Here is a 22,698-nt window from a genome sequence, read left to right as displayed (position 1 = left end):
TCTTTATGGGCCAATGGTTTTTTTTTGGCTGGGTTTTTTTTTTTTTTTTTGGAACGGCATGGACAATGGGAAGTGGTGGGCTGGCCAGATGCTGGCCGATGTGTAAAAATAACTCTGTTGTTTGGTAGTGGCTATGGCGGAGCTTCCACAGAGGCCAGCAGGTGGATGAGGGAAGGGGAGGCAGGAGGAGGAGAGACCTGAGTGTCAGGTGAACTGAACTTCAGGTAAGAAGTTATGACCTGCAGTCTATCTGGGTCAGATATAAAGTTTAGGTGGAGTTTATTTTTGTTGTGCTGACTTTTTACAGTCAGTTACAATAACTCGTACTGCGTACTAGCTAGCATGACGGAGTTTCTATACAGCTGGGTCGGTGCTATGATGTTACTGATAGTGAACTTTATTTTATTCATAAGGTTAGTTAGTAGAGTTGCCAACCGTCCAGTAAAAAGACGGAATCCTCCCGCATTCAGAGAAATTATTATGCGTTTGGTGTTGAGCTGAGAGGGAACACAGTTTGTCCCGGACTTCAGCTAGAATGAAAAAGACACAAAGCTGGAGTTATTCTGTGTCTTTGCTGCACAGCTGCCTCTTCTCCTTTCATTCTCTCCCCTCCCTCTCCTGTTGCTACTTCGATCATGAAACTGATCAATGATCAGCTGATCGGCTTTTCTCTCTTGTTTGTTTATCGCTCACTTTGCGCCAGAAAGAGGAAACCGGCGGATGTCGAGCTAAACAACAGCAGCACTTTTAAGCTTGATCAGCTGTTGTTAGAATTTATTTAATATTAATTTCTAGTGTCAGCTGATGTTTGCTGGAGCCACAGCTGTAAATAGTGCTGGTCATGATATCGGTTTGGATATGTGGTGAGAGGGAAACATGAAGATGAAACCAGGAGATGTCCTTACTGGATCATCAGAGCTGAACAGGTGATGGAGAAACAGGTTTACCTTTTAGGTGACATGAATGAGTTGAAGGGAAGTTATGAACTGTTTCTGAGAGACAAATAACACCAATATCATTTTCTAAGTAGCTGACAGCTGGTAACTGTGCAGGGGCGGATCTAGCAAAGTTTTGCCAGGGGGGCCAGGTAGGGCATTAACAGGGAGAGGGGGGCACAAAGAAATACTTTCTTATTTTCATTTAAAATGTCTGGCTGTTATTAAATAATTATCTGAAGCTTACAACCAAAGTTTTTATCTGACGTAAAATGTATAGAAATCATACATATATACCAACAAGACTGTGCATCACTGTCACAACAGCGTTTGTTTTCATTCAAAGGCTTTATGGCTTTAATACCTGGTGGGCCGATCTCTAGTCAAAATGCCCGGGACGATTTTTTGTCCCAGTCCAGCCCTGGGCACGACACGCAGTTAATTAATTTGAGCAGATGTATTAAAAAATAAATGGCCACACCAGCGGTGCACATCGCAAATTAGCTTGCATAGATACATTAGTCGTGCCTCTTCTTAATGACGGTATCTTAGCTAACAACCCCAACTACCAGATTCTACTTGTAATTGGCTAAAAAAAACATAACCGGTGAGAGGGACGTTGCTAGCTGGCAGTTTTTTCGAGCGATGTTGAAATTTCCACATTCCAACACTTCAAATGCTTCAGGAGCTGTCCGCTCAGCGCAGCATCAGCACCACGGAAATCCGTAGACTCGAGACAGAATTCACAATGCAGGTGTATGGACCAATGGTTTTTTTCTGATCAAACCAGAAAGCTTTAATGAGCAGCTGGATTTGTCTCACATCAACTGGCTGGACACAGAGGACATCGAAATGCAGCTGATTGAACTGAAAAGCTAGACTCTGTAGGGGTCAAAGTTTGCAGAACTACGAACTCAGCTGGAATCCACAGCTGTACGTGTTCATGGAGCTGCATTTTCACCTGCTGGACATCACTACCTGGCTAGTTTAACTGTCCTCAGAACATTGCAGAGGCATTATTGACAGTATTTGGCTCTAATATCTGTGTGAGCAGATTTTCTCTCACACGAAGAGTGTCCTCAGGTAGCCGTCTGAATGCTGGGCACTCGGAGACCTGTGTCTCTGAGTGGGAGACCAGAGATCACATTAACATGTGTATCCCTGTATTAACAAACATGCCATATTGGCACAGTTTATTTTTCTTATCATTGTTGTGAGGATACTATAAATAGAATTTGCATTTTCTGTTGTACAGTTCATTTGCTGTTATGGAGTTCTTGTTATGGATAAGAAGTCTCTCTTTTTTTTTGTTTCTAAATAGCTGATAACTATTCGCTGATAGCTGCCAACATCTGCGAACAAATATATTTCTATAAAGTTGTTCTATATAGTGTGTAACTGTTAGTATAGAGCGTTATTAAATTTATTGCTAATGCAATTATATGGCACATTGACTTCTGAGGAAATTTTAGATGGCACTCATCATCAGAAAGGTTGCTGACCCCTGGCATACAATATGATACAGAAAAATTATTGGGTGTCAAGATTTTCCTAGTTTTACACTGGTTGTACTACCAAACATAAAAGGTAAACCAACCCACTGTTTGAATTAAGCTATCCATATTTAAGTGAGCGCTGCAAAACTTGACTAACCATAAAGACCTAATGGAGTCCTCTGGAAGATGAAATATCCCCAAAACAGATCCACCTAAATTGTTCACATTTGACTTTTAAAGAGTCTCTAATTCAAAATTTTTATTTTTTTTATTTTTATGTTTTGATGATGAAAGGACTGAATTTCTGTTCACTTACTCTATCCTCCTGTTTTGTTTTGTTTTTTTTAATTATGCTACTCCTTTCCCATCTTTTCACACGTTTGGAGAACTTGAGTGCTCAAATAGAGCAAAAACATACTGCTTGCATCTCTACCATTTATTATTATTATTATTATTATTATTATTATTATTATTCCCATTTTCTGTTCTTAGACAGAGTAAAGCCTGGCTGACCATGCCACTTCTCCATTTTTATGCCAAGAACAAAAGTCATCATCTACCTTCTCTTGAATTTCCTGCTTCTCCTTTAGGGCGTCCTCAAGCTGGGCTTGAAGGTCACTGATCTGAGCCAGGTTCTGAGCTGACTGAAACCCCCAAAAATGGAAAACAAGGCATGAAGCAACATTTTATTGGATTTAATGATCATTTGAAATGGATCACAAACTTTTTATTGCCAGTGTACATTAAACAAGAAAGAAATCATACCTGGGCCACAGCAGCCTTGTGTTTCTTCATCAGCTCATTGAAGTCCTCTTGGTCCTCCTCCATTCTTGACTGCAGGTCATTCTTCTCTCTCTGCAGACGACTCAGCTGCTCCTCCAGCTGAAAAAAAAAAGATATGCCAAAGATCTACAGAGCAAGAAGGCAACTGCTTCCCCAGAGATAAAAAATTTAACTGTCTTCACAAGATTTAGATGAGGTAGGAGATCCTATACAATTCTCTGTCCTATTCAATGCCATGAAAAATATCTGCACACTTCTTGATTTTTTTTTTTAGTTAGTTGTATATTTCTTGCACGTAAATGTTTCAGATCATTAAAGTAAATTTACACACAACAGCAGGTAGGATTGAAAACTTTATATCCTTAATAAATTAAATCATTATCTAACATTTTCATTGTGCATTTATTCAGATTAACTTTTTCTAATATTAAAATTTGCAAAAAGAAAGAAAGAAATCGGGGAGGGCATAAATACCTTTTCACAATATTGCATGTCCAATTTCTCAAAGTAACATCTATTAATCTATTATTATCAGTTACTATGTTGTAAAACAACACTACCAAAAGAGAAATTTAAGATGTTGCAGAATATATTTCAAAGTAAAATGAATGAAAATATAAAAGAATGTTGGAAAGCGAGTGGAGATAAAATGGCTCACAATACTGATTACACATTAACATTACTCACTGTGCAGTATTTCTGCATTATGATGAATCCCATTAACGGGCATCTGGAACTGGATAAGTAACAAGAGTGGTTTCTAAAATTCAGAGCTTTTTAAGATCTTTTTAAATGAGCAAGTAAACTTTCTTATGCATCTTTCGCACCAGATGTACCATCTTTAACATAAAATGTGTGTAGACACCCTAAATCTACAGGAGAGACCAGTGACCCTTTGCAGAAAGCTCATTTCTGCAGTTTATATCCACAATCTAATTCTTTAGTCATTAGCCAGAGTTCATGACCATAAGTGAGGTTGTCAGCATCAAAGTAGCAGAGGCCCAGTTCATCGGTCAATCTCCTGCTCCTTTCTCCTGTCATTCATAAAGAAGACTCCAAGATACTTAAACTCCTCCACTTGGGGCAGTCACTTCTCCCTGATCCAGAGACACTGCTCACAATACACCATCACAATAACTTTCTGGTGTGCAAAGTCTGTCCGACATCATCCCTCGTCACCTCATCCAACTCATCACTGGGCGGTGATCAGGTCCTCTCTTCACCCAAGTGTCCAGAACATATGACAGAGTGGACGATAAGATTACAAATCTTATCGTCACAATCATACAAAATTGACCTGCACCGAGAACACATGTCCTGATGCCACATGATCTTATGGACATCCTTCAAAGACGGTGTTCATTACAGACAAACTGTTATGTGCACAGGTCTAATAACACCATCTTACAGGCTTTTCCTCACACTGTCCTTCAGGTCTCGCTGTGATTGCTCACATGAGCACTGGGGTCTCCCAGTAAGACAGTAGGACATCTGAAGTTGCAGGGAAACAATCCTCTGATCTGCTCGCAAAATTCCCAATGTACAGGAAGCACACTCAGGGGGATACGAAAATGCTCATCCCTGCCAGCTGCCTCCAGACTGGAACAGAGTCCAGCCCTCTCCAAAAGACTGGATCCATTCAGACTGAGATAATTAGTGTAAAATAATTAGTATTACCAGATTTAACAACAGTTCCCCGTGTTTGTTATAGACAGCATTAATTGTGATTGATTTTAGTTGTTACCATGTCTAGAGATTGTATTAATCATCCAGACAGTTTCTGTTACGTGTGTGGTTCATTCATGACTGAAGCACAGCGTCACCCAATTACCACAAACCTTAAGAAGACCTACAAATTGTGCTTTGGCTGTCTGCTGGATGACCAGGATAAATCTTGGGCTCCACACGTCATCTGCAACAGTTGTTCCAATGGACTGCGTGACTGGCTAAATCTGTGAATGGCCACAATGCAGTCCCGATGATGTGGCTGACATAGAGCCTACATATGCTGCTCTAATCACAGAACTCAGCAGAGGTTATCCAAGCTCCCTGATATAACCAACATACCTAATTAAGAGACTGGCAGCCTGGGAACTGTGCTGAAATAATCCTATTTTTGTAATAACTGGGATAATATACAAAATAAGAGGAGAGGTTGTTGGTGCAGGGCAATGGATCAATAAATCATGACTAATGTGACTATGTGAAAATGTTAACAAATCAATTTAGGCACAGAGTTAACGCAAAGAGCTAGTGACACTCAGCGCTTAGTGAAAAACAGTCTAATGGGATAGAGAATGATCCAAACATCCATAGCTTCAAAATCGGGGTTTAGATCATAAAACTAAGATTTTATTTTTATATTTATTTTTATTGAAAGCACCGAGTGCTTAGGTGTACCAAGATGCACTTGATGCACTAAAAATATCCATGCGGAATCTGTGGCAAATTCATTTACATATCACACTTTCTTTTTTTAATCCACTGTTGAGTGCTTTTATCAGTGCTGAGTGCTGATAAAAGCTGCGAATGCATCTCCATCTCTGGAGCATGTGATGGATACTTGAAAAAAGTGCCAGTAACCAGCATCAAACTCTCATTTAACAATAGACTGTTAGTGTAATTTCAGCCCAATTACATGGCCGGGCTCTTTGTTTTTTTCTCTCTTTTATTTTCCCTCTCAGATTGCTAGAAGCTCTTTGTGGAAAAATAAAGCTGTTGAAAACATGTGTGACAATTTTCTCAAAACACTGCAATTACAATGGGAGAAGCATGCAAGCGGCAGCCATCTAAAAGAAATGTCATTTGCATGATTTTATTTCTACTGAATTGCAGTGTGTCATGTAGTTAGGGCTGCATAAAAAATCCTCCATTTATGTAATTACAGTTTGTGTTATCGGTTCTCACAGCCTTTTACTTTTCCAGCATGCTGGGTGCATGAAGAGGTCATTCTCAAAGATACCATTTCAAAAACAAACAGCTGCTGGCACAGTGATCTTGATTCCTTATCTCATCTTATATACTCCTCCTTCACATTTTACTGAATAGATTACACATTCTGTCAAAACAGTTAAGCAGTATTAATATCCCAAGATGAATATTTTCTGCAGTACAACACTTCTCAACGTTCGCCAAACAACCTGAGAAAGAACAAATGACGGCTAAGACATCCAGGGTAGAGGGACAGAGGCCATAACACATTCTAATTTAACACATACTGTGAGTAAGTCTGAAGAGGAAGAACATTATGCATTAACCTATTAAAATAATCCACTCATTCTCTTCTGGTTATTCTTATTCAAGACAACAGTGATAACCACCATGCCACAGAGAAAGTAACTGACATCTATCACTCCGGAAATGATTGCAAACCACTTCGAGCACCATTATCCACAAATAGGGAAAACCTGGAAAAATAATAAACCTTTCCAAGGGTGGCCAGCCGACTAAAGTTACTCCAAGAGCGCACCAACAAATCATCCAGGAGGTCACAAACAAACCCAGAACAACAGCTAAGGAACTGCAGGCCTCACCTGTCTCATTTAAGGTCAGGAGTTCATGATTCATCTGTAAGAAACAGACTTCAAGAGGCAAATATGGTGGGATAGTGTGACAGACCACTTGCCGTAATTGATTTAACCATAAATTCTGCTCTCTACCTCAAAATCCTGAAGGAGAATGGTGGCCATTTGTCTGTGCCCTAAAGCACAAGCACCCTTGGGCTATGCAGCAGTACAATGATCCAAAATACGACAAGAAGTCCACCTCTGAATGGCTCAACAAAAAGCAAAATAAAGGTTTTGGAGTTGTCTAAAGAAAATTTAGAATTAAATCAGATTGATATGGCTGTGCATAACCTTAAAGAGGCCTTTCACGTTCAAGAACTCTCCAATGTCACTGAATTAAAGAAGAGTGGGCCAAAATTCCTCCGCTGTACTATGAATGGCTCATTGCCACCAATATCAAACACTTGATCGCAGTCCTTGCTGCAAAGATTCAGACAACTGGTTATTAGGTTGGTAATAATTACTTTTTCACACAGGGTCAGGTAGGTTTGGAGAACCTTTTTCAAGTAATAGTAATAATAAATAAAATGAAAAGTAAGAAAATACATGTACTGTATTTACACAAGTTCCCTTTATCAAATACAAAATGCTCTTTGTTGATCTGAAACATACAAGTGTGACAAAATAAACTAAAGACTAAGAAATCGCCTTTTGATTACACTGTATCTTCTCTCCTTTTTGCCAGTCGGCTGTTCATTCAAAAGTATTTTTGAAAGAGTGTGTGAATATGAAATGGGGTGTTTCGGTGTACATAGGGTACTCTGACGTTTTCCAAACTATGACCTGGGTTTCTCTGCCAATTCAGTTAATACAAAAACCTTTTATCTTGTCCAGATTTAACTGTGTTGGCTCAATCTAAATGCTCATGCAGCTGAATTCTCAGCGAAGCTCTTCATTAACCTGCATTCACGATGACACTAATTAGAAATAATTAGCAACTGAAGTGAATGTTCAGTGCCATTTCTTCCAGTTTATACATCAGGACAAGCAAGGCAAGCACTGCCTGCCCAGTGAAATCTAAAAATAGGTATCGATTAAACTGTACTGCTCCACAAATGATCTCATGTTGCTTCTTTGAACTCATCCTGTAATTTACTGCCATCTGGTGGTCACAGTTGGCTAGCTGAACAAAGAGTCACCAGAATCTAATTTCTATTATTTTCATGATGACGTCGAAATAAAATAAGAAAAAAACGTGTGGGGCCAGTTTTGTAGCCACCTGCTGGCCTGTTCGTGCCAGTGGCTATTTTCACCAAGCCCAGTTACGAGTTCACCTGGGAACTAGAAACACTAAATTAATTATGCTTTTTTCTTGTCGTCTGGTTTACTAGCTTATTATTTTGCAGATTTAGATGATGAAGATTGTAAATAATAAACCTTTATATTAATATTTAAAAATATAAAAGGTAAAACCTTTTTTTTGGACCCATAAGCAAACATGGGAGCAGTAAAACGTTTTCCACCACTGCTCTGGGGAAAGGGTACGTTGGGCACTGGAAGTAATAATATATTACACGTCCAGCCAGGAAGGACTGCAGAAAGCTAAAAATACCCACACAGAGTGCAGCATGAATAAAAGAATAAAAACAGCTGAACACAGGTGTATTAGAATTAACTGGTATTTATATGACACTTTTCTCTTCTTACAACTGATCAGCTGTTTCTGTAACGCAGTGTAATTAATATATATTTATACTGATTTCTTTACTTTTTTCATTTCATTTTTTTGCTCATTGACTATAAAGAATTATGTAGAAGTTAAGCTTCTTCTACATAATACATACACTCTACACTCAACACTCTATAGTGATTATGTGAAAATGCAGAAACTACCAGAAGCTAAAACTCTTCAAACCACCTTCAGTACAAACAAATTCCTGACCTTGCACCTCTCTACATCTGGCTTCAAGTACAGTGTGCAATGAAATCAATAAAAGACTAGAAGTGTGCAGCAGGCTTCACAAGTTTGGCAGATTAATAGAAAGCCAAAGGAACATTTTATTATATAATTATATGATTAAGTATTGATATGTAAAGCCATCCGTTCATTAATTCCATCCATCCTTCCACGATTTGACTAACTATAATGGCATAATATTCACCTAAAATTAAAGTTAATCTTTTTGTTATTTAAATTGGTTTTAGCAATACGTGAACAACCATTGTGTGATAGACAGTCGTTTCTTTTCAACAGGCAGGAGAAGAACCAGAAGGAGATTAAACTTCACAGAGACAGAGTAAGAGTAGAGTAAATGACAGGCAAGAGAAACATTGGAGAAAGGAGAAAACACACTCTGACCGATGTGTGAAAACCAGATTATCATGGGAACCGGGCTTAACGTAAGATAAGTCATTCCGAAAAGGACAGAAAATATAAAGGTCAAAACAGATTATGAGCGTTTCTGACAGGAGCAAACTAAGAAAAAAACTAAGGAGCTAAAAATGGCTTCTTAGAAGAAGAAGAGAGTTGTATTTTGCAGTGACTAAGAAAAATCTCTTCATGAAAATTATATTGTCTTTATATGTAAATATATTAAAAAAAATTAAAAAAAGAGGACCAGAAAGAGTAAGATGAGCTCAGAGGGGTCTCACAGGAAACAGGTATGTCTTCAATCTCTCACTAATCTCTGGCTAAAAGTAGAGATTCAACATATCTACTGATACCCCTCTACCACCACAGATGACATCTTAAAGAAAATGCCCTACATGGTTGAGACAGCTTTAGCTTTTTCTTAGGAAGAATCCTAACCTTCACCTAAGACTGCATGCTGAAAATTCTCCTTCTAAAGGCTGAGAAGGAAATCCAGTGAGCTGTACTGACCGCCTGTTTCGTTTTGGAAATGTCCTCCATCTGAACATGTAGGTCTTCAATCTCCACCTCCATGGACTTTTTAGCTTTAACTGCAGCTGCACAGGTGAACTCCGACTCCTCTAACTGAAACACACAGACATTGAGGAAAAGAATGAGCTCAGGACGACTTCACAGTTAGTATCCCAGTAGATATATTACAGTTTTTTAATGGATTCTGGTCCCAGTCAAGAATCCAGGTGGCTGGGCTTTATTTGGAAAATCTTCTGCTTTGGATCAGAGGTTTTCAGACGGTTCAGTCCCGTAAGAAGGCACAGGGGAGTTGAAGTGAGGCCACAGACATGAATGCTTTGAGTCATAACTCAATCACATCAGGGGGTGTTTTACAGCTTAAAGCCTGAAAAACTGTCACAAAAAATAATCCAAGATTATGCTAATTACCATAACAGGAGCATAAAATGTGTTGACATGTAAATGTGCTGGTGTCAGTATTTGACTTCTTTCATTCTTTGGTGTTTTTCTATCTAGATATGATGAACTGGTCTGCATTGGTGCATCATATCTTTATTCTCTTCCCCCTCCTGCCCCCCCCCCCCCCCCTCTTTCTTAAATAGATAACTATCATATCTGATATCATATCTCACAGTACAATAATATTGAATGGGTTGCATTGTTGTATTTTGTCATGTTTCTCAGGTCTTTGTCTGAATTTCTACGAACATTATTGCTAAGGATTGTCTTATTGCATTGGAGTCACACTGGGTTAAATATGTACACTTGGGTTTTAAGGGGTATTTATTATTTTCTTCTTTTTTTGGGTTGTATGGAAGCCCCAAACGCAATTTCATTGTTCTTGACAATGACAATAAATAAATACTACTATCTACTTAGATTAGGGGTCTTTCCATTTTCCCACAAGCCACAGATGATAGCATGTTTTTGAAACTGCTGCTGTCAGTAATTTATGAAGTTGTGGCTGTACCTGATTCTTGAGTTGGGCGATCTCCCTCTTGCTGGGTGCGTTATTCTTTATGTGGTCCAACATGATCTGGGCATCTGCTAGCAAAGCCTTGGTTCTCTTCAAGTCCTTCCTCAAGCGCTTTTCAACCTCTATGTCACCACCTCTCACCTGGGAACCAAGATGACCAAAGTGTGACTCAACTGACTGAGTGGGACAAGTTATGGTAGTTATAGTAGTTATAGTAATACACAGTGTGTTTTATCATTAAAGGAAGAATCCTTAGATTATCTAGCATACATAGAACTTTCTGAAAAAACTGAAATTTCTGAATTGATAAATTAAATTTGGCTACAGTGAAACACTACATACGAAGAAAGTAACAATTTTAACTACTAGATAAACTTTAGTAGTTTCTTACTTACTAAAGACAATATTCTTTGCATTACAAATGTTTTAAGTATGTTTGAATAAACAAATGAATTATTACCTTAGCATACATTTGCAAAAATGTCTAAAAAATGTCTAAAAAATGTAGTCTAAAAGAATATCATGAAACGAAATGTTATCCCTTGATAACACAGCTCATTTTAAACATAAACACCTCACACAACTTGTTAAGTTTAATTTATTTGCCCATACTCATATAAAATTGGATCTGCAATCAGATATGTAAATTTTCTTCTGCTATGTCCACAAGGCCAAATTTTGCTAAAACCTCAGGTCATGTCAGATATTTGCTTACAGTTTTATTTCTTTTTTTTACAGATGCTGCTCCGGTTGCATTGCACTGTGTTCATTGTATTTACCTGGTCCTGTACAGACAGAAAGTTCGACTCCAGCTCTCTCTTCTCTTTCAGCACCTTCTGCTTCTCATCATACTCCTCTTCAAGCTGGACTTCCATTTGTTTTAGCTACACAAACAGACACACACACAGTCGTAATGCAACTGTTCAAGAACCTTTTACACAGTCACCATATTAACATATTATTTTCACATGCCAGCAATAGTCAATAAAAGCTGGTTTGGCTCAATTTGTTCACTTAGAAAGAGAGGTCACTGCAAATCAATACAAAGTGAAACTGGGATCATAATGCCCTGTCATTGAACAGTTTGAGTATGCCAACAGTGGGAATCGTGTGCTATGGCCTTCAGCTATTAGACTGCCAACTGAACATTTATTGAAGAATTGTGGACAAGATTGACGCCGCTCTCCACCACCATCACTGAAACGACAAATGAGGGAATTACTTTTGGGAAAACGGTGCCTCATTAGGCCCGCAGAGACCCATGAGATGCAGATGTTACATGTTCTTGTGACATGTAACATGTAATAGCCCAACACCGTATGAACACCTTTTTCCCCCATTGTCACCCATGTGTACATGGAAATGTGTCATATGCCAAAACATCCTTGGACAAGATACAACAGCATTTAGGTGCACGTTGGTTATATGAATGAGTGCGAATGGGTGACTGAGGCAGGTACTAGCACCAGTCCATTTAACATCTTGTGTCATTTAATTCATCTTGGTAGTTTCTGGATTCTTGGTGAGTTAAGTTTATAATCTCAAAAAAGAAAGGACTTTTTTTCTCAAACCTTTCAGAGTATTTCAAGAAGTGAAGGCTATTAGTAAGGGTTTGATTAATTACACATTGATCCTACCCTGTGAGTCAAGTCAAATCCACCATTTTTAATTCTATTGCACATTTAAAAACAATAGCTGTTCTCTGAAGTGCTGTGCACCTAAAAGAAATATGCACACAAAGTCAAGCATCAAGGAAAAACATTTAAAACAGGGTACATGTTAGTTCAACGGTTTTCTGTGGTGTCTAGAAACCTCCCATAAACAACACTGAATTGATAGCAGCTTGATTGGATTTTGTCATAATGTTGTCATCATTTCATTTATCCTTTGCTGTGCATGCCCTTACAGCTAATTTCTCCATCAGTGTCTCTGGATCTAGTCTCTAGCTGTGCCTAAAACCACAAATTTTAATCCTGCTTCTCCTAAACACTTGCTGACAAGTGTTACAAAATGTGAAAAAGCACTTTCTCACCTTTTTGCTACATGACTGCCTGATCTCCTCCACTTCCTCATCTTTGCTCTCAATCTCCTTGGAATGGGTTTGACGCAAGCGCTCCATCTCCATCTCAAGACGTAGCTTACCCTGAAAGAAACACAGACCAGATGCTCTGGACTCACTGTGGCTTAAAGAAGCATAATGTTAATGTTCCGTCTTTGCCTTGATGGAGGTATGTGTCCAATGCCATTCATATTTCACAAAATATACTAGCAATATACTAGCATGACTTTCAGAAGGAGTTGAATGTGTACAAAAACAAGAATCATTACATTTTGGTGCAGATTTTGAAAACTTTCTTTAAAGTTGCAGGATACTGGACTTGGATGTGGATGCACACTTAATGTCCTTTTTGTTCCAAACTGTCATCTTTGTAATCTAAAAAGCATGACTACCATCCTTAATGCTAGTCTAAAAACAGCCTTAAAATATCATCCAGTTAAGGAAATCCCAAAAAGCTGGTCCTGTTCATCTGGACGTAGTGTTTTCAGTGGGAGAAACGTTTCATCACAAATGACATCACTTGGATGACTTCATGATCCGAGAAAGTGAATTGGTCACTTGAATGAGTGATGAAACGTTTCTCCCACTGAAGACGCTACGTCCAGATGAACAGGACCAGCTTTTTGGGAATATAAATAAAAAAAATTTACTAAGCAAAAATACAGCTTTAATTGGAGTTTTTTTAGTTTTTTCCTTTTTCGTGTGTACCTGCTCCAACATCTGGATGGTACCAGCCTGCTCATCAAGCTCTTCTTCTTGGTCTTTCACCTTTGCCTCTAGATCACGAAGCTGCTTCTTCACCTGCATAGAAAAAAAATGATGTTCCAAAATGAATACCTGATATTCAATTAATAAATGAATGCACCATCATATATCTATTTTAGTTGAACAGACAAAGAACAGTTTTGATTTTTTGTGGGTGTGGACTGGCACAAATCAAATCAAATCAAATCACTTTTATTGTCACATCACATGTGCAGGCACACTGGCACAGCACATGCGAGTGAAATTCTTGTGTGCGAGCCCCACAAGCAACAGAGATGTGCAAACACAACAACACAAACGAGCAAAATACAAGAATGGCCAACCTGAAACTAATAAATATATGTACAATATATAATAGTGTATGCATTTCTGGATGTGTATACTAAATATTTTCCTACGTGTGTGTGTGTGTGTGTGTGTGTGTGTGTGTGTGTGTGTGTGTGTGTGTGTGTGTGTGTGTGTGTGTGTGTGTGTACACATTTTTACAAATTAAATAGTAGAAAAATAAAATAAAATAATAATAATAATAATAATAATAATAATAATAAAATATATAAAATATACAGAGTTGAATATGTGCAAAACAAGTGGCATTTATATACAGTGTGGAGTGCATAATGTTGAAGTTCCAGTAGTGAAGCTGAGGTGTCTATGACATGTTCAGCAGTCTGATGGCCTGATGGAAAAAGCTGTCTCTCAGTCTGCTGGTACGGGACCGGATGGAGATGGATGGTTTGACTAACTAAAAGAGGAATAGGACAGACCTTGGCCAGTGATGCCTCATCCTTTGATTCTTGGGAGTTGAGATCCTGCAGCTCGGCCTCCAGCTGCTCCAGCTTCAGGTTGACTGCACAAGCTTCCAGGTCTTTGTCCTGCAGGACAGGTGATTAGAGTCAGAACACAGAAAAGGGAACTGCCACATGTGCATGATGGGGAAAAGTTGAGATACTCTGCTCTACACATAGCCACAAAGTGGAAACACACAAAAGGGAAGTTACAATTACAAGTTAAAATGACAAGCTTGTTCTCTGTAACAAGCACAGTATGAAGCTGGAGGTCTTTACAATATATTACAACTGCAATCAAGAGCTACAAGTTTCCGTGGATAAAAATTGTAGACTTGGCATGAGTTAGACACGCAATTAGAATAAAAATGTACAGTCTTGTATGAGGGGCCGTACAAGCCAAAATTCATACTTTCACTCTCACATAGTTTTATTTTAATTTTTATATTTAGATATTTTTATTCTTATGTTTACACATATTTAACACACACATTACAATATTGTGTTCTCTTATACATGTATTTTAATGTACATATTCACAAATTTTCACTCTAACATACATGCATTTTCATTTATGCATTCCTACATTTTGCTCTCATTTACATGCATTCAATATGCCTTTAATCTCCCAAATAATATATATATGTAAGAAGAGAATGCTTACATGTCTGAAGAAAATATATGTATGAAGAGAATAATGTATGTGAATGAAAGAGTGTAGTGGAAACGGAAGGCTGGGTGTCTGTACCGCTGTGATTGGCTGGAAGCACGCGCAGGTCACTTTCAAGTGTCTGACAGCATGGAGGGGGGAGAAGAAACTCGAGTTCTTCAGCAAGCTATCTATGGCGTTATTTTTGTGCCACTATTCTGAGCGCAAGTAAAAAAAAGTTTGCAGGTGCAAGTGTTGCATTTTGAGGAGAAATTTATTTTGAGTGAAGAGAAGAGAGCAATGTGTTGCTCGTGCTTAACGCGATTGGTCCCATACTTCAGCTAGAATGAAAAAAAGACAAAGCTGGAGTTATTCTGTCTTTACGTTGCACAGCTGCCTCTTCTCCCCTCAATCTCTCTCCCTCCCTCTCCTGTTGCTACTTCAATCTCTCTTGTTTGTTTATCGCCCACTTTGCGCCAGAAACAGGAAACCAGCGGATGTTGCGCTAAACAACAACAGCAGCATGTTCAAGCTTGATCAGCTGTTGTTAGAATTTATTTAAAATTAATTTCTAGTATCAGCTGATGTTTGCTGAAGCCACAGCTGTAAAAGCTGCTGCTCATGATATTGGTTTGGAAACATGAAGGTGATACAAATCATACATATATACCAACAAGACCGTGTACGTCACTGTCACAACAGCGTTTGTTTTAGTTCAAAGGCTTTATGGTTTTTCCTATAATACCTGGTGGTGTAGTCGGTGATTTTTTTGTCAGTTGAGCCTTATATATTATGTTTAACCCGAGCGACCACCCGGTCAGCTGGTGGGTAACAGGCATCTCTAAAAACGTCAGAGCACTTATGCAAATATGTGATGTCTTGATGAATCGAGCAGATATTAGAAGTTTACACAGCACCATTCTCGCATGAAAATATCTTAAAAGTTTATTTTGTGACCCAGACAGAGTAATGTTTCAAACTCCGCCACTCGGTTCCTCCGCCACTGCCTCGTTTGAGTTTTGGACGAAATGGATTCTGGGATATTGCATTTCGTCATCTCGAGCTGATTGGAGACCAGAACAGCCAATCAGATATTTTTGCATCCAAGTCTGTGATTGGCTGGTTTTGTGGCACAAATGTAACACAAAGAGTTGAGCGCGCACGGGCAGAAATGTTGAGAGTGCGAGCAACACATTGCGAGCGAGCGCAAATGCAAAAACTGAGCGAGAGGGGCTGCTGTTGTGTGTGTGTGTGTGTGTGTGTGTGTGTGTGTGTGTGTGTGTGTGTGTGTGTGTGTGTGTGTGTGTGTGTGTGTGTGGATAATAGCAAACACTGAAATACATTTTTTTGCACGCAGCAATGAATTTTGTTCACTCAAATTCAGCTTTTCTTCGCTCAAAATAAATTTCTCCTCAAAATGCAACACTTGCACCTGCAAACTTGCGCTCAGAATAGTGGCACAAAAATAACACCATAGATAGCTTGCTGAAGAACTCGAGTTTCTTCTCCCCCCTCCATGCTGTCAGACACTTGAAATATTGCAATGTGTGTGTTAAATATGTGTAAACATAAAAATAAAAATATCTAAATATAAAAATTAAAATAAAACTATGTGAGAGTGAAAGTATATGTGTGTGAAAGAAGAATGTATGTGTGTGAGAGTGAAAGAATGAATTTTGGCTTGCACGGCCCCTCATAATCTTGGATCATATTGTGCAGCCATCCTGGTAACTACAAACTGGTAACTCACAATGATCACACATGCTCATCTAAACATACTGATTGTCTTTACTGCTCAAAGACAATAAGTGACCGAGTAAATACAAAATCTAAATATGAGTAGGATGCTGAAAACTTTAAAATGCTGGGGTATCTGACACTAAATAATTCACAAATAACGCACCAAGTCCCAAGAAAAGAAAAACCCCTTCACTAAAGCAACGTGCCACAGTGTAGCCCACAGAGACACAGACCTCCAGCTGCTGCCGGAGGCCGAAGACCTCTCCGGTCAGCACGTCTTTCTCTCGAGCCAGTTTCTCCCTCAGGCTTCTCTCCCTCTGCACCTCATCCTGGGCTGCACTCAGCTCACTGTCAAACCTTTCAAAAATACACACACACACACACACACACACACACACACACACACACACACATAAAACACTGTAATTTATTTACAATTACTGTTGTTATTACACCATTACTAATGGGCCTTCCAGGAACCAGGCAGAGGTAGGTAAAGTAATAGAACTGTGTGATGACATGACAGGTAAAACTTGACTGCGTGTGTTTGTGTACTGACTTCCTCTGCTTCTTCTCCAAATCATGGTTGCGACTCTGCTGACCCTCCAGGTGAAGTTTAGTGTCCTGCAGCTCGGCTGTCAGTCGCTGGGCTTTCTTCTTCAGCTGCTGGATATTTCGCTGAGACTCCTCATAATCAGCCTCCAGGTCACTGATCTGCACAAAAAGTATCCTCAATATGTTAAGAAGCCTGTTTGATGAATGCATAAAAAATACAGTCAAGCAGTACGCAAGCAATTTATTGTTTTTAAAACAGCTTATTAAGACCATTGTAGCTTAAAAACCACGTGGGGAATGAGATTAGTTTTCAAATTAAAAGAAGAAAACTGGATTTATTCCAATGTGCTTTCAGTTATATAGTCATAAATGTGCTTGCTTTGAGTGCAAGTGTTTGTTTTGCTTAAGGATACTATTACCACTTGCTGAGCACTCTTACTGCAATAGATGCTCAAATCAAATTATAATTTCTAATCAGATAAGTGAGGATGTCACTTGTGATTTAACCCAGATTCACCCTATCATCAAAGTCTCAGAAGAGACAACAGTTAAGGCCATTTAGCAAAGTGTGAACAAAGCAAATCATCTTTCTTGCTGTCAATTCCTTAAAGTAGTCACAGTTTGCATTGATGACAGCTATGCACACGTCTGGTAAGAACTTAAACAGCTTCATGACATCATCACCTGAAATAATTAATTCCCTTCTTAATGTGTTTAAAACTAACCAGCTATGTTGTTATACCTTCGTTATCTGGGAGCCATGAAAGTATGTGTTGCATGTTTTGGTATGACACATTATATTGTCAGAATATATATATACTGAATAACTGTTTTTGTAATAAAATAAGGAAATCAGAGTCATATAATTAAGATAAAGCCCAAGATTTTACTGTAAAGAAAAACTTGAATTCTGTTCATAAATATGTATCAGTGTCCACTCACCCTCCTCTCCAGCTGCCGCTTGTTCTGCTGCTCCACCTCCAGTTTGTCATCAAGCTCCTGCTGCAGTCTCTTCTTGGTGAACTCGATCTCCCTGATTGCTCGCTCATACTTCAGCTTCCACTCTCCTCCTGTGATATTTCGTACTTTTATTGTCTACATCATGTGCTCTGTCACTTGTGCTACCCCATGTACTCAATACCACACATGTATTTACTGTATCCAGCCATAAAAGACATTCTGAAAGGCTGAGAATAAAAACATTTAGATGCTACGAACTAAAGTCAACCTTGCTTAGTCCAAGGCAAAACATCTCCAAGGATATCTTAAAGCGATTCATACATCTATTGTAAAGCTTAATTGAAATGCAGATTTCATTTTCCAACAGGACTTAGCAAATGCCCACAGTGACAGTGTTATTACTGTGCTTGAATGACCAGCTAAGTTACCTGACTAAACCCTATAGAGCGTCTTCAGGGAATTGTCGAGTGTCCATTAATTCAACATTCTCTTATTTTACCAACAAACCTCAATACTCTGAACTGCACTTTAGTAAGACCTATACAATTGTCAGTTATAGCCACGAGGAGCAACCTACAGGTACTGAATGTACTTCAGTCCTGCATAAATACCCCTCCATGAGTGTGGTGCTACATCATTTTTGCTTTACTGTAGTACAAAAGTGAAAAGCTGTTGCAAGATGGAGACACTGAGGAATCTATTCTTCTTTCACAAAGTCTGCAGGCCAAACAAAGACGGCTGGCAGCAGGCCTGCAGGTGAAAGATAGAATTGCTGAAAGAGAAACTGTAGCAACCACTAACGTTCCTTGTTGTTTTTTCCCCCTTTGTTACATTACATACACGATATAATGATGCTGCAGGAGTATACCCTCATAGACCTTAAAATAGTTACAAAAACAACTGTATAGGTTTACTAGAATGTAGCTCTTAGTATTGAGGGGGCTCGACCAATAAAAATGAGAGGAAGTGAATTATTGCATGCAATTATAAATCTATGGAAGTACAAACAGGATTTGGAAATGTGTAGAGTTATGAATAAGTTATACTCATTTGATTTAGTGACAAGAAGCTTGACACCCAGGAGTGATCAGTATCACTATGTCCTGATTGGTCAGTACTGTTGTGCTTGGGAGGTCGTGTCTAACCTGTCTCATCATCATCCACCTCTCCACTGAGTTCGGAAGCACGGATGAGTCGAGCCTCCATCACTTCCATCTCCATAGACTCCATCTCTTTCTTCGTGCTGTCAAATTTGGCCTGGTGGATTAGGGATAACAAGCAGCTTCTATAACAATGGCAACAAAACTCTACGAAGATTAATCAAGAATGTGGTTTTGAAAAGGTCCATTACAGTGTTAAGACTTGAGTAGCATTTTTAACTGTGTGCAAAAGTTTACATGGGTCATGGGTCAGGTGAAGGGTCCCCTTAACATAATTTTGCTCACAGCTCAGAGGTCAGAACTGGGTCTGGGTGAAATATATCACTTAGTGAAATGAACAGTGCTTGGACTTTGGCTACATTAAAATATAACACATGTTCTTATTTATTTTCTTCGTTATGCTTCTCCCTTTAGGTATCATCTACTTCAATTTCATTCTATCATCTTCTTTTACATCAATCGTCTGCACATCCTTGAGTCTTCTCTGTGATCATCGTCTCTTCCTCCTGTTGGTAGTTCAGCATCCTTTGTCCAGCATATCCACCATCCCTGACGAAACTAAGTTAGCCTTACCTTCCTCGCTCTTTCTCTCCTACTGCTTATACCCAAACTGATTTCAACATTCTATCTCTGTCTGTTGGTCATTGACAAAGGAGCATTACCAAAGCCCCTTTGAGTCAAACAAATTCTGCAGGTCCTGCCACACACAGCAAAGTTTTTAGTTGTGTAAATATTTAAAGTTGAAAGTCTCATTTTCTTAAAACTGGGTAGTTTGTTTCTTATTTGATGATCATTTCAGGTATCTAGACTCTTTTACTGAATAAACAGTGAACCAATTCAGCAGTAAATGTCATGACTGTTTAACATTACTACTCATGTGCGAAAATGACGCTGGTGTTCTTTCGTCATCTGATTTATTATTGCAAAAATGGCAGTCTTGAAATACAAATAACAGTCAAAAATACTGCTACCACAACATTCAGTATATGTTGCAATGCATAAGCAAAAATGTCCAATTTCATTACACGGTCAAAGCAACAGTACGAGAATAATGGGACAGACACCCTGAGCCAGGGTGTCCTGCACACACAGCAACGTGGAATTACAATTTTGTTACCTGGCTCAAGGGGCCCACGCTGCAAACCACAAACTGCAGGTAAGCAGTGCAATTTCAGGAGTGTTCCTCTCCTGAATATGAAGTGCATTCACAAGCCCAAATATCAAGTTTTCTGAGCTGGATGAATAATACGCTCACCTCAAAGTAAAAGTCAAAATGAGGTAGCCCGGAAATACAGCATTATAGTAGCTGGTGACAAGACTTTTCTCCAGTGTACATGCATGTGTGTATGTTTCCATCTTTACCTGCAGGTCCTTCATGTCCTTCTCCAGACGCAGTCTCTCAGAAGTTTCTGTCTCCAGCAACTGGGAGGCAGATTCCCCAGTGTTGCGCTCATCAGCCAGCTCTGCTGACAGCTCTGTGATCTGAAGTGTGAATATTGACAAATCTTGTATTAATGTATAGCTTGGAAGAACTCTCAAAAATTGTGAGATTTTATTTTAGGGTCAGTTCGTGATTGTAAAATTTGTTGTTAGGAGCTAATAGACAGGGTATCATCTGGGACCCGATAAGTAAAACATGAGAACTAATTAACTAATGCTAACTAAGCCTTGCTAAAGAAAGAATTTATATTTCAGTTGTCATTTGTCTTTATGTCATAGCAGGATGATATAAGAACAACAAGGCCAAATGTTAAGAATTTCAGAGGGACAAAGGAAGAACCATGCCGAACAGCTCAAAAGTTTGGGTCACTTAAAAATGTGATTGTTTCTCAAGAAAAAGACTTCACTGTTTTCACTGAGCAGAAATGGATCATAACCCTGTTAAAACACAGTTAACAATTCTCATCATCACTCATCATAAATCATTGAAATGATATTCAGTAGTTAAATCTATATCTCTGCAGGGATGCAGATGACCAATGTTAGCAAACATCACTCCAGATTAGCTGTCTGCTGACACTTGAGAAATATGCTAACAATTTTCATCCATCCATCCATCTTCATCCGCTTTGTCCGAGGCCGGGTCGCGGGGGCAGCAGCCTAAGCCCAGACCTCCCTCTCCCCAGCCACCTCCTCCAGCTTATCCGGGGGAATACCAAGGCGTTCCCAGGCCAGCCGAGAGATATAATCTCTCCAGCGTGTCCTGGGTCTGCCCCGGGGCCTCCTCCCGGTGGGACATGCCTGGAACACCTCACCCAGGAGGCGCCCAGGGGGCATCCTTGTCAGATGCCCGAACCACCTCAGCTGGCTCCTTTCGATGTGGAGCAGCAGCGGCTCTACTCTGAGCCCCTCCCGGATGGCCAAACTTCTCACCCTATCTCTAAGGGAGAGGCCAGCCACCCTTCGGAGGAAGACCATTTCTGCCGCTTGTATCCGCGATCTCCTTCTTTCACTACCCACAGCTCGTGGCCATAGGTGAGGGTAGGGACGTAGATCGACCGGTAAATTGAGAGCTTCGCTTTTACACTCAGCTCCCTCTTCACCACGACGGACCGGTGCAGCGTCCGCATCACTGCAGCTGCAGCCCCAATCCGTCTGTCGATCTCCGGCTCCCTTCTCCCATCACTCGCGAACAAGACCCCGAGATACTTGAACTCCTCCACTTGGGGCAAGAACTCATCCCCGACCCGCTAACAATTTTAAATGTATTAATCCCAAATTTAAAGAATTCTATTGATTATGTTTAGGAGTAACTCAAATCTCCCAGTGTGTGTGTGTGTGTGTGTGTGTGTGTGTGTGTGTGTGTGTGTGTGTGTGTGTGTGTGTGTGTGTGTGTGTGTGTGTGTGCGTGTGTGTGTGTATTTTTACCCGGCTCTCGAGACGGTCACTGTTGAGTCTCAGCTCATTCCTCTCTTTCTCTACCTTCTCTAGCTTCTGCTTGAGTTGCTGGATCTCTTCCTGAGAGGGAACATGCAAAAGATCAAAAGATGGTTTTAGTTATTTATGTATTTAAAAGAGACAATGCAGTTAATTACAGCTCAATATGGAGCACGAAACTGATGTGCTGCACATAGAGCCCATAGTTGCTCATTTTCAATCCTTGTCGAGCTTTTACATTCACAATACACAAACAAATTACAAAACGCATTACTTAAAACCATATTGCGCTATTATTAAAAAACTATAGACTTCAGTGTGAAACACAGCTTTTAAAAAACAACCCCAAAAAGCAGAAAACCTGGGGGAAAAATAAAATTTGAAAAGTATGGATACTTGTAAAATTATAAAATGATTAATGAAAATGACTACAGCACTGATTTACCCTTAAGTAACCTTTGACCTGTAAAGGATTTAGGATCTGTAATTGATTTGATTTGAGTGGGAACTGTTTTCCATAGATGAGTAGCCTTCATAGAAAATGCTGACTGTCCGAATTCAAACCGCGACA

The 22,698-nt window shown here is 39.4% G+C and overlaps 1 protein-coding gene across 8 annotated transcripts in view; it reads right to left on the bottom strand.

The window, feature by feature from the left end:
* Positions 1-22,698, bottom strand: part of myo18ab (myosin XVIIIA b) — a 128,332-nt gene that overhangs the window by 21,620 nt on the left and 84,014 nt on the right. For all 8 annotated transcript variants that reach the window (XM_080888696.1, XM_080888700.1, XM_080888699.1 and 5 more), the window contains 14 exons: positions 22,119-22,208; positions 20,613-20,732; positions 19,236-19,347; positions 18,073-18,200; positions 17,135-17,289; positions 16,809-16,932; positions 14,166-14,273; positions 13,345-13,437; positions 12,610-12,720; positions 11,357-11,461; positions 10,572-10,718; positions 9,602-9,715; positions 3,197-3,313; positions 2,992-3,075 (listed from right to left, as the gene is read on the bottom strand). In XM_080888696.1, the coding sequence (XP_080744822.1) occupies positions 2,992-3,075; positions 3,197-3,313; positions 9,602-9,715; positions 10,572-10,718; positions 11,357-11,461; positions 12,610-12,720; positions 13,345-13,437; positions 14,166-14,273; positions 16,809-16,932; positions 17,135-17,289; positions 18,073-18,200; positions 19,236-19,347; positions 20,613-20,732; positions 22,119-22,208 (1,608 nt within the window). The remainder of the gene's footprint in view (positions 1-2,991; positions 3,076-3,196; positions 3,314-9,601; positions 9,716-10,571; positions 10,719-11,356; positions 11,462-12,609; positions 12,721-13,344; positions 13,438-14,165; positions 14,274-16,808; positions 16,933-17,134; positions 17,290-18,072; positions 18,201-19,235; positions 19,348-20,612; positions 20,733-22,118; positions 22,209-22,698) is intronic.

The sequence above is a fragment of the Rhamphochromis sp. 'chilingali' genome, assembly GCF_963969265.1.
Source record: "Rhamphochromis sp. 'chilingali' genome assembly, chromosome: 8".
NCBI classification, from domain to species: Eukaryota; Metazoa; Chordata; class Actinopteri; order Cichliformes; family Cichlidae; genus Rhamphochromis; species Rhamphochromis sp. 'chilingali'.
Note: the sequence above shows the minus strand (reverse complement) of the source record. Positions and strands in the feature narration are given on the sequence as shown.